The sequence below is a fragment of the Thalia democratica genome, chromosome 9 (assembly GCF_965202585.1).
Source record: "Thalia democratica chromosome 9, ktThaDemo2.hap1.1, whole genome shotgun sequence".
Classification (NCBI taxonomy): domain Eukaryota; kingdom Metazoa; phylum Chordata; class Thaliacea; order Salpida; family Salpidae; genus Thalia; species Thalia democratica.
This window is the reverse complement of record NC_139173.1, coordinates 33,615,786-33,629,257: the sequence shown is the minus strand read 5'-3', so window position 1 is coordinate 33,629,257 and position 13,472 is coordinate 33,615,786. Positions and strand designations below refer to the sequence as shown.

The 13,472-nt window shown below is 26.0% G+C and overlaps 1 protein-coding gene across 1 annotated transcript in view; it reads left to right on the top strand.

The window, feature by feature from the left end:
* The first annotated feature begins 2,903 nt into the window (after positions 1–2,903).
* LOC145843853 (synaptic vesicle glycoprotein 2B-like) overlaps positions 2,904–13,472 on the top strand; it is a 32,207-nt gene continuing 21,638 nt past the window's right edge. The window contains exons 1-5 of the mRNA XM_082951100.1: positions 2,904–3,034; positions 5,408–5,490; positions 7,777–7,903; positions 9,244–9,406; positions 10,636–10,757. Of these exons, the coding sequence (XP_082807226.1) occupies positions 2,947–3,034; positions 5,408–5,490; positions 7,777–7,903; positions 9,244–9,406; positions 10,636–10,757 (583 nt within the window). The 5' untranslated portion in view covers positions 2,904–2,946. The remainder of the gene's footprint in view (positions 3,035–5,407; positions 5,491–7,776; positions 7,904–9,243; positions 9,407–10,635; positions 10,758–13,472) is intronic.

The following is a 13,472-nucleotide window of genomic DNA, read 5'->3' as shown; positions in this document are numbered from 1 at the left end:
TTTAAAAACTTCTGAAAACTCGCCGAGGGTCGATATAAAAAAGCTGGAGGGCTCTGAACTCGTCGCTCGGGTGCCGGGGCTCGTTCGCGGTTTACTCGAGAGGGTGTGTGTGAGTTCCAAACCGCACTCGGGCAAAACATTTTCATCCGTTTTGAAGTAAGCGACGCCAAACGGAAGGTCACAGGTTTGCCGGACTAGGAGCTTCTACGTCGTCGCCTTTGCGGGCAACTTCATGTCGGTGCCGGATTTTTTCACCGCTTTGGCGCTTTCGGCTGGCAGCATGACATCGCCTTTGCCACCGCCACGAGTTCGACGCGGAACGTGGGAGGCTGGCTGGCAAGGCAAGGGCTCACAGCGCAAAGTCGTAGTTTCGAGCGGCGTCGTTGGCTTCTGCAGGCGAAGAAGCAAACCGTTGAGCTGTAGATCACGTGACACGGTCTGGTGTGCCGGTCCTGGTCGAAGGAAAAGTCACCCACAAGAACAAGCTGTTTGCCCGCAAAAGTAAGCTGGTCGCGGCGGCGTGCGAAGAGGACTTGTGCGATGTGTACGGCGCCTCTGGTGGCAAGTGCTGGCGGCGCCGAAGCAGGTGAAAGATAAATTTTCTTTCCTAAGCGTTTTCCGTTGGCGATGAGGTCGTCGTGATCTGGAAGCAGTCACGGGTGAGTGGCGATGCAGTCACGGGTGAGTAGCGACGGGAGGCGAGAATTTCTATGGGTCAAGGTTGAAAAAAATTGCGCGTCTTAAATTTGAGAGATAACCTGGTTGAAGTTTGTTGTATGTTTCGTTGTTAACGTAGTAAAATTCACACAAAAAAGAATACTCTAAAATTTATTAAATAATAGGATTAAAATTTATTGATTTATTAAGATTTATTAAATAATATTTAAAAATTTATTGTATTAATAGGATTATTGTCTTAAATGGAGGAATGGTTTGACAAAAAAAAGTTTAGTTATTGATTTTTTTAGTTACTATTTAGATAAGTAATAAAAAACGTCAAAAAAATAAAAACTGTTTTTTTTTAAATGAACCTTTGTCGGACAATTCGCATTTTGTGGGTCAATTAACCAAAAGTTTTTTTAAAGTTTATTTGAACTTTTTCTCAACATCATTAGTAGTACAAATTAGTCTTTGAAATATTCAGAATAATTAAGGTCACAAAAAATTTATTATAATCTACAAGTTTTATTACCAAAATTTCTATAGAAGTATTCTAAATAATTAAACTTTATCAATAATACTTTATAAAAATCTCTGTAGTTTTGCAATTATTTTTACGATTTTTTTTGACTACAAATGACATAGTTTTCTAAATATTATTACAGTTTTAATAAACAGCGTTAAAACTTTGTTTTTAAATTTGGAAGTATGGATCAAAAAATTGGTTTAAACTTGTTTCTATTGGTATATTTTTTTATAATAAGAATTTGTTTTAAATTTTCTACTTGTTTTGTATTTAAACTATATAGAAATTTCTTTAAATTTTGTTAACAAAGTTCATTTAAATTATTTACAATAAGTTGTTGTCAACAACCCATAAACAATAATTTTTCATAAAAGTGTAAAAAAATGTATTTAGCTAAATTTTTTATAAACTATATTGGTAAGACACTTATTTTTTAAACTTAATACAGTATTTTTTAATTATACACGTTTTAAGAGAAGCTAAATAATATTAACGTGAACTATAAGTTAGTTTTATTATCATTTTTATTTTTTAAGAAACAATAATTCAACGTAGATTTATCGAATTTGTTTATCGTATTTCAAAACATATACAATACACATAACTCAAGTGTTGACATTATAGCAATATTCTAAGGTTTTTAATAAAAATAAAGTTTTTGTATTTGTTTACATGTTATTTTGTTGAGTATGTTTAATTTTATAAATAAACAATAATTACAAACATGGGCCACAACTTTATTTCAATTTTATTTACTTAAGTAAATTTATAACATACTTGATAGAAAAAAATATTTTTACTAGTTTATTTGTAATGAAGTTTGGATCTTTAAATTTTTTTCAAACAAGTTTTAGCTTTTAGCATTTTTTATATTAGATATAAAACTCAAACTAAAATAATAACAACTCAGCAGTTTTCGTAGTTATCGAGATAAATTGTTTTGTTTGTAAATAAAAATTTTTTGAAGTGTCATTAAAGTTTTATAAAGGAAAAAAGGTTTTAGCTTAAAAAATAGTTCTTAATTGTGACGTCATAAAATAAAATAGAACTTTAAATCTAGACTGATTTGCTAAAGTTTAAAAAGAAGTTTATTTTATACTATATAATCACATGTGACTTTTTTTTCGAAGATTCCATCAACTAGAGATTTTTTAGTTGATTAAAAATAACATTTTGATCTTCACATTTATTTTAGATCAAAATAATAAACTAATTTGAATAAACAAAACTTTATATTTTTTTAATAGTGTTTTTATGGTTCGTTTTGTTTTGACCCGACATAATAAAGTTCTCCTACAGATTCAATACTCTGCAGCAAAGTTGCCAGAAATAATTTTGTTTAAACAATTCTTCTTACTTTTTAAGAATATTATTAATCTAAAAAACTTGGAAAAAAATAAATAAACAAAATAAAACACGCTTGAGTGAAAATTATTTTCTTGAAAAGCTCTTGAACATAATTGCCATTGTGGCGGTGAAAATGTTGCTTTTAATTACTTTACTATGACATTTTAAACTATAAAAAACTTAATCAGAAATACTTATCTCTCTCAGACTCGTTCTGGATATTATTATTGTTTTTTATATACTATAATTACTGTTTCACTAAATGTTGCAATTATAAACTCAAAAACGTTACAACTAAACGCTTTTTAGGTGAGTCCCCTAACCTAATTTTTTCTAAAGAAAGCAGAACAAACAGATGCTTGTATACAATGTAAAAAGGGATTTATATAGTATTTTATTTGAATAAGTAGACTATGGAAATGAAAGTGAGTAATACTAGTGCAAATAATAATGAAGCTGTTTCGCTTCTTATGGACGATGATGATAAAGAAAAAAATGAAGGTAACATATTGCTTACAATTTTTTTTTCTGTAAAGTATTACACCAGGCCTACTTACTAAAATTTTCAAGTACAAACTTTTCAAGTAAAAATATAAGGTATTTATCTACACCAATCAATTTTTACATTTTACATCGTTTAAATTTCTTTCTTTGATATTTTTATGAAATATTATTTTTTAATTTTTAAAATAAACATAGTTGACTGTTAGCACTCACAACTGTCAATGGCTGGATTGGATAAAAACCTAATTGTCATTAAGCTGCACACCATTTGCTTGTAAACACTGATCTGAGCTAAATTTACTATAATCAGAAAAGATACTATAAAATTTATTATATACACATTTTTATTTAAGTCAACTAAGTAATACAATCAAACTAACATAAGGTAAACACTCTTTTTTAACCCATTTCTGCCACTATTAACCATGAAAACCATAGTCTACCATTAGCACTACTCTAAACCTTCACATTTTTCTAGCTCTTTCTATAAGAGCAACTAATAAAATGCAACAAACAACACAATGCTAAACAAAAAGGGGAAAATATCAATGTTATTATAAAAAATGTGTTTGCTTAGTATAAACAAAAAACTGTAAAAGCATAATGTAATTTAAAACATCAAGTATACGTGCTTGTAAGTAGGTAAAAACTTATAACAAACTAGTAATTAATTGACTTCTATATTTTCATTTTAATAGTTTAGCTTTAATCAATAAAATCTGAAAAGAGTAGTATTAGAAACTTGTTAAACATACATAAAATTATATCTTTAATGTACAACTAAACTTTGGAATAAACTTAAATAATATAAGAAGAGTTAAAAGTTTATATTCAGAAAAATAATTTGAAAAAATTTAGAGTTCATAAAAGTAGGTTTGAAAATTTGACTCCTTGTTATATGCCAAAAAAACATAAAAATTGATTTTTTTTAAATAAAAACTAATTAGTTTTTTTATTGGTGTCTCTATTGACTAAATTTTTCTAGACTAGAGTTTTGTAGGCTAGTATTATGTGATTTCTAATACAAACAGACCTTTATATAAACAATTAAAACTTTACAAGCTTGTTGTTTAATAAATTATAATAACAAAACTATTATATTTCTCTTTTACTGAATTCTGTATTTTTTGATTTACCACTGTTTGAACTTACCAAAAAATTAATAACAGGTGTAATGGCATTTTAATATATAAGCTAATAGCATTTGACTTACACTAAAAATAACTCTTTTTATAAAAAAACTAAAATAACTAAAGTTATATGTTATATAAAATTTAACCCAATATACTCTTTTCAATGTTCTGTAAATTGAAAGGTCACTAGTTAAATAAATATAATTAAAATTAATTTCTTTTTTTAAATAGTGTATACTTTTTTGAAAGACTACTACAAGTACTAGAAGCTCCAACATATGTTATACGTAAAAAGTGTTGAAAAATCTGCTAGTGTAAATCTTTTTTTTTATTAAATCAGGAGAGTAGTTTGAGCTCAGGTTGTTTTTTTTTTGCTTCAAAGATTGCTAACCGAGTGAAAACATTTTAAAATACTTATAAGTTTTAAAACAAAACTTTATTTTTATTTATAAACAACCTTTGTGTAAACAAAAAACTAGTTAGTCTGTATTTTAGTACAATCTTCACCTAATAAGGGAAGTTCAAGGCACTATTAAAAAATTAAAATTGACTTGTATATTAAAGCTTGAAGTACATAGTCTAAGTATTTTTTAAACAACAATATATTTTATTAAGTTTTCGAAATTTAATAAGTTATATAAAAAATTTTGTACACAAACCAAATAAAATTTTTTTTTTGAATATCATCAAAAACAAGGCCCGTAAATTTTAATCATTCTCACTATAAATAGGATAGTAAAATACGATTCAAAAGGTAAAATGTGGCCAAGTAGCAAGCAAATACTTAAAACAAAGATGTTCTAAAGTTTAAAATGAAGATTAAAAAAGGTCTTAGTATTTTTAACACAAATAGCTTGAATAGATTATAATCTGACAAAGTATTTAAAGAGCATTTAGTTCTACTGTTTTACAAAAAAAAAACTTAGCTTGTATGTTTCAACTTTCATAAAATTTCAAACATTATTAGCTAATTTATTCAAATGCATAACAGATATATAAAACAACTTTCATACTTATTTTTATTTGAAATCAATGCCATTTATTTGTGGCTTTTTCAGGTTTTCAAAAAATTAAAGTCTATTAGCTAAAAAAATAAGAAAAAGAAAACCTTTTAATTATAACCAATAAAAAAGCTAAGTTCAATCAAGCTATTTTTTTAATAATGCAAGTTTGTAAGTACGTAAAGATTTTTTAAACTAAAAGTTATCATTTTTGTAATGAAAAATGTATTCAACAGAGCTATCAAAAGCAAAGGGAAGCTACAAAGAAGTCTTTGATGAATCCGGATTTGGAATGTGGCAGTTTCTGCTTCTGGCGCAGGTGAGAATATTTTATTTAATTTTATATAATCTTAATAATAAGTTATTAGATTTAATTTTATATGTTAAATATAACTATTTATTGAAGGATTTCTGTTCACTATGCAAAAAGTCACTTGTTCAAGTGAAATTGTTGTTTATTTTGATAGTAGAAAAATGTTTGGCTTCGCTAATAATGGCCAAAATCATTGTTTTGTAGTAAATAGCTGGTTAGCAGTTCATTGTGACTATGTATGCCTAATGAGTCCTAGTGCAAACAAAACTAGGTTGTAGAATGTCACATGGATTGTTTTTGATGGTTGTGCGGTTCAGTTTAAAGCTATCAATTTGTCAGCCTACTTTACCAAAATAGCTGTATTAAAACAATAAATACTTGTATACAATTACATGTTATCCAAAAGTTAAATTTAAGTTTAGATGTTTATGCTTAGGCTATAAACTAAAACTTAAAGTTAATCAACTTATAATGTTTTGAAATAGTTTGGTAAGTGATAGATTTTTAGTAAAACAATGAATAAAATAAAAAACTATTTATTGTAGGGTTGAAAATTTTGTTCATTGTAACTTGATTATTTTGAGAGATGCAAAACCTTAAACGTTAATATTTGTATCTATAAAAACTTATTCATTGAATAAATAACCTTTGAAAACAAACTAAAAAAAAATACTTTTTATTAAGTCATTGCTGAATATTCAAGTTTTAAAATTTAAATTTTTTTAAAGAGATTTTTATAAACAGGGTTGCCACACACTAGTATACTTAGGATATTTCTGGACAATTTAAATTTTTTGAAATTCTCAGGATAACTCAGGCTAGTTTGATATTTAAAAACACTCAAGATGACTCTGGCCAGTATGTTTTTTTATAATGAAGTCAGGATAGTTATAAATTTTTTTGAAATCTCAGTCCAGTTTTTTTAATTTTGAATGAGATTTAGTTATTTCAATTTTAATATTTTGATATTTTGATATTTTATAACCATACTTGTTCAAAAACTTGGTATTTATTGATTTTGAAAATTTTTCTCAAGCTAGATATTTTGCCTCAAAGAGTTGATTCTCTGAAATTTTAAACATTCATTTAAAGTATATTTGGATGAACAAAAAGTTATTTTCTTTTTTACACCATTTGATAAGTATAACTGGGTTTATACTGTACATCTGAATATATGTTTATAGATAATTATCAACTGATTCAATTGAAATACAGCAGTTGAATTAGTTCATTATTATCAAAAACATTTTAATGGACAGGTTAAATTTATATGGGGTTATTTCAGACTTTTCCATAATCATTGTCTAAGTTACCTTTTTTATGTAACAAAAAAAATTCTCCCTAATTTAATGTAAGTTTTGCTGACTATTCTAAGTATCTTACACATTATAAATCTTAGTTGTAACATTGAATTGAAGTAAATAATTTTTATACGTATAAATCAGTGCAAAATGGTTAAACTACTTGAAAATGTTTACAATTATTTAAGAAATACATACTATCAAAAAACTCAGGTCACAAGTTCACAAAGTCATTTTTGTGCCTAAGCTGTTCTAATTCCTAGCTTTTATAAGTTAAAACGTTTTTGTTAATAATGTTTTTTTTTAATTCTTTCTTTTTCACTTTAGCCTTATTTTTACGTAAAAAGGTAAACTACCAGTTGTTTACAAAAAAAAAAACTCATTTATATAAGTACTGTATAATTCTTCAGTTAAATAATTACAAAGGTCTACTTGAAGTTAAAGGAATAAAGTGTAGAGATTAATTCTTTTAATATTTATATACTTAAAATAATACTTGCGGTGTGTTTGGGCAAAGTAATAATTGGGTATACTATCAAAATCCACCCGCGTTCAAAATCATCACAATTTTTATTACATTTTTGTTATTTACTAATTTATTTTATATATTTTTTGAATTTTTATTTTTAATTTTTTACTATCACTGTTACCCCTAACCCTTAACCTTGTTCGGTAAGCGTTTCTCAAATTTGATTGGGTGGATTTTGAACGTGTCCCAGTAATAGTTTAGGTTTTTGTCACTTTATACTTCTAATTTTAACTTAAATAGTTACAAATATCAACTTGGAATTGAAATAAAGAAATATTTAAGAAATAAGTTTATAAGTTACATTAAATAAAAATTAAAGGACACCGTAAATATATATTTTTTTCAATTTTTAAATATAATTCTTACAGTTGCGATACACTTTTGATTAAGTTAAATAGTTGTAAACAACAAAGTAAAATCGAAATAAATGAATTTAAATATAAGTTTTCTGTTTATTTACAGTGCGGATGGGCGAACGCCAGTGATGCAGTTGAAATAATGTGCATATCTTACACGACCACCGCCATGATGAAAGAATTTGGTGTTTCCAGCGCGCAAATAAGCTCTCTTGGAATGGCTCTCTTTCTTGGTTGGTTTGTTTTGATTGTCAGTTTCATACGAAATTAAAATTTTTAGGTATTATCATAAACTCTTTTTCAAAGTATTTTTTTTGTAGTAAAAATTTAAAAAAATCATTCAAAACCTTTAGCTTACTAATTTTGATTTAAATTCTATGTTTTTATTGGTTTTTAGATATATTTTACTCAAATGCTTCTTTCTTGGAATTGCTCTCTTTCTTGGTTGGTTTATTTGAAACCAAGAAAGACCTTGAAAGTTTAATCGGAAATTCAATTTTAAAGTATTTTAAAATGTTTTTGCAGTGTTTTTTTTTTGAATCATAAAAACCTTGACTTACAAAATATTTATTTAAAATCAAGTGTGTTTGTTAGTTTAAGCTTTGTTTCATTCAAAGCTTCTTGTGTTAGTACTTTATATGATTTTTTTCAGTTTGTAATACTATGCAGGAATTTTTTTTAACTATGAATAGACAAACACAGCAATTATTGCACTTTTTCTCAAAGTAAATAAAAATGGTAAGAACCATTAAAAAAATCAGTCACAGTCTTTTACAACCACTTAGAATAGATCTTTCGTTTATTAAAAAACAAACATTTTCAATTCTGATTTTTTTAATGGTTCTTACCATTTTTATTTATGTTTATCTAAAATTCAATCCTGTCCGGTCTTTAAAATCAAAAGAGGAAGACTACCTTCATCCCATTTTAATTTTTTTCTCAAAGTATGCACATTAGTGAGCAGCAATATTGTTTTACTGGTCACATAATTTTTGACAAGAATAAAAGAAAATTTCAAAAGAAATCAAGTTCATATAAAGTTTTATTATACAGGTTACAAATAAAAAGCATTAATCCACAATAAAGTTAAGTAAATAGGTGAAAAGTATATGCCATTAATGTATGTGTATACTAGTATATTAATGTATGTGCAAATTTAAAAAAAGTTTTAATAACATTTGTAATAATTTGTCTGCGTATAGGTTATAAATTAGAAATACAAAAGAGTCTCTGCATAATAATTGAAATTAACTTAAGATAATTTATTTGCCATTGAAAAGTAGCTCACAAGTAAAAACTTTTTGTTATTTATCTCTGCTATTTAACTCTTAAAACTGACATCATAAACAGGCATGATCATAGGAGGTTATTTTTTGAGAACACGTGTTTAAATTATGGTGTAACTAAATTAATTATGACGTTACAAATTAAACAGGCTTGACGATAGGGTACTTATGGGTACCAAAGTATATACTTTATGAAATAACTATTACGACGTCACAGACATGATGATAGGAGAGTATTTATCGGGTACAAATATTATGACTTAATTAAATTTATTGTGACGTCACAGGCATGATGATAGGAGGATACTTGTGGGGGACGATGGCGGACCACTACGGAAGGAGGAAGATTGTTGTTTACTCGCTTCTCTTCAACTCCGTGTTTGCCGCACTCTCGGCCCTCATGCCCAACTTGTGGACCACAGTGTTGTGCAGATTCCTCAGCGGGATCGGGTTTGTTGTATGAAATAATTTGTTTAAAATTGTTGTATTGTAAATTGTATTAAAAAGCATTGTAAGTATTTGGTAATCTTTATTGGCTTGTAAGTTGTATTAGAAATTACTTATCCTTAGTTGTATTGAAAACATTGATATTTAATGTGCAGACTCCTCAGCGATATCAGGTTAATTATGTTAAACATTTTAAAAGTGACAACAAAGTTTAATGCTTTTTTTTTTGGCTTTAATATGAGCGTTTAAGTTGTCGTTTTTTTGCTATTTAATTTTTTATATGTTATTACGTGTTAAGAAGCCTTTGGTTAAGGACATGACTATGGTTCTTACTATTTGAATTTGCAGACGGTTTTTTTATTCATGCAAACTTTTCAGTTGCCGTTGTAATTTACTTGATGTTAAAGCGTATAATTAAATTTGTTAGATTAATTTTCTTTTAGATAAAGTAATAATGTTTCAATGCATGCTTATGCAAAGCTTTCATAATGATAAAACTAAATTTTTACCACAAAGCGAAGTTAGTTTAATTTTTTGACCTAATACTGCATTCTATGAGCACACCTACACATAAAACACACTTTATTTCTGCAAACACGTCGTTGTTTTGCAATCAACAGTGATTTAATTCAAGCATAACCACGTAAAAAACTTTAAATTTTCACCACAAACCACAATATACATCTTGAAAAGTTGAAACTAAAATAGTTTAGATAGACATCAAACAAAAGTTAGAAATTTCGAAACAGTTTTGATATCTTTCCAACTTTAAAAAACATTCTGTTTAATTAACAACTTTTTCACTTAAGGATGATTTATTACAATAAAACCATGAAAAACTTTTAATTTTTTTACCACAAAATTCGAAATATATCTTCAAACTTGACAGTTTATTGTTTTGAATTTAAATACACATCATACAACTTCAATTTTATTCCATAGTTTTAATGTGTATTCAAGTTAATCGAGCATTCTGTTCAATTATTCCAATTTAAACCTCAAACAAAACTTGAATTTTTCATCACAGTTTAAAGATTTTTAAAATTAACAGAGCAAGAAATAATTTTTTTTTATCACAAGCTTCTTCTTTTTTCAAAAAAATCTACACCTTAAACTTGATGACGATTTAAGATTTTTTTCAACTTAATCAAGCAATGTCATCTAATTTTTCAAGCAAATTATTATACAACACTTTTTTTTTTCGAGAGTTAAAACGTTTCTCATGCGAACAGGGCAGGGGGTTCACTTCCGGTCGTGTTTTCTTACTTCAGCGAGTTCATGCCGAACAAGCACAGAGGCAAGATGATCAGCGGGCTGGCAACGTTTTGGATGGCTGGAAACATCGTGGCTGCAGGTAATTAATTTTATAGTGTGTGTAGATATATATTATGTATATATATTTCTGGATGGCTGGAAACATCTTTGCTGCAAATTGAAAACTGTTTGTGTTTAGCTATGTTGTATGTATTAGTATATATTTTTATGTGCAGCATCAAGATTTGTGGTAGTTTACTTAAATTTCAGGTGTTTCTTCAATGATTAGTGAGCATTGTGGATGACTGGTAGTATTGTTGCAGAAGTTTGGAATAATTAATGTTATTTATGTGTATATTGGTTTTTATTAAATGAAAAAATTATGTATGATATATGGAACTATCTTACTTAAAATGTTTTACTATGTTCTTGCAGAAGTTTGGAATAATTAATGTTATTTAAGTGTATATTGGTTTTTATTAAATGAAAAAATTATGTATGATATATGGAACTATCTTACTTAAAATGTTTTACTATGTTCTTGCAGAAGTTTGGAATAATTAATGTTATTTATGTGTATATTGGTTTTTATTAAATGAAAAAATTGTGTATGATATATGGAATTATCTTACTTAAAATGTTTTACTATGTTCTTGCAGAAGTTTGGAATAATTAATGTTATTTATGTGTATATTGGTTTTTATTAAATGAAAAAATTATGTATGATATATGGAACTATCTTACTTAAAATGTTTTACTATTTTGTTGCAGAAGTTTGGAATAATTAATGTTATTTATGTTTATATTGGTTTTTATTAAATGAAAAAATTATGTATGATATATGGAACTATCTTACTTAAAATGTTTTACTATGTTCTTGCAGAAGTTTGGAATAATTAATGTTATTTATGTGTATATTGGTTTTTATTAAATGAAAAAGTTATGTATGATATATGGAATTATCTTACTTAAAATGTTTTACTATGTTCTTGCAGAAGTTTGGAATAATTAATGTTATTTATGTGTATATTGGTTTTTATTAAAGAAAAAGTTATGTATGATATATGGAACTATCTAACTTAAAATGTTTTACTATGTTATTGCAGAAGTTTGGAATAATTAATGTTATTTAAGTGTATATTGGTTTTTATTAAATCAAAAAATTATGTATGATATATGGAACTATCTTACTTAAAATGTTTTACTATGTTGTTACAGAAAACTGGAATAATTAATGTTATTTATGTGAATATTTGTTTTTATTAAATGAAAAAACTATACATGATATATGGAACTATCTGACTTAAAATGTTTTACTATGTTCTTGCAGAAGTTTGGAATAATTAATGTTATTTATGTGTATATTGGTTTTTATTAAATGAAAAAATTATGTATGATATATGGAACTATCTTACTTAAAATGTTTTACTATTTTGTTGCAGAAGTTTGGAATAATTAATGTTATTTATGTTTATATTGGTTTTTATTAAATGAAAAAATTATGTATGATATATGGAACTATCTTACTTAAAATGTTTTACTATGTTCTTGCAGAAGTTTGGAATAATTAATGTTATTTATGTGTATATTGGTTTTTATTAAATGAAAAAGTTATGTATGATATATGGAATTATCTTACTTAAAATGTTTTACTATGTTCTTGCAGAAGTTTGGAATAATTAATGTTATTTATGTGTATATTGGTTTTTATTAAAGAAAAAGTTATGTATGATATATGGAACTATCTAACTTAAAATGTTTTACTATGTTATTGCAGAAGTTTGGAATAATTAATGTTATTTAAGTGTATATTGGTTTTTATTAAATCAAAAAATTATGTATGATATATGGAACTATCTTACTTAAAATGTTTTACTATGTTGTTACAGAAAACTGGAATAATTAATGTTATTTATGTGAATATTTGTTTTTATTAAATGAAAAAACTATACATGATATATGGAACTATCTGACTTAAAATGTTTTACTATGTTCTTGCAGAAGTTTGGAATAATTAATGTTATTTATGTGTATATTGGTTTTTATTAAATGAAAAAATTATGTATGATATATGGAATTATCTTACTTAAAATGTTTTACTATGTTGTTGCAGAAGTTTGGAATAATTAATGTTATTTATGTGTATATTGGTTTTTATTAAATGAAAAAATTATGTATGATATATGGAATTATCTTACTTTAAATGTTTTACTATTTTGTTGCAGAAGTTTGGAATAATTAATGTTATTTATGTGTATATTGGTTTTTATTAAATGAAAAATTATGTATGATATATGGAACTATCTTACTTAAAATGTTTTACTATGTTGTTGCAGAAGTTTGGAATAATTAATGTTATTTATGTGTATATTGGTTTTTTTGATACAAAAACAGAACTAGACAGAGTTATCAATCCTTGGTGGGAGATATGAATTATATAAACTTATTGTTAAACTTTTATTGCGTTACGCCGTTTCCCTGCAGAGCAGTTCATCAGACGCTAAAAAAAGCTGAAAACAAAAGTATACAGGGCGATGAATTGGAAAATAAATAAAAATACACACATAAATGAAAATAATATTTACATTTGAAATATGAGTTTTAAATAATATGTGGTTTACAAAAGTTAAATTTTAAAGTTAAGTTAAATTAAAATGAAATATAGGTAAGTTTAGTTTAAATAATTTATTAACTATAGATTTTATATATTTAGAAAATTTATTTATTTACTAAGCATTTAATATATTAGGATTTTGAAAAAATGTAAATACTAAGATTTGTAGGGGATTTTTAGAAAACAGAAATGGTCTTTTTA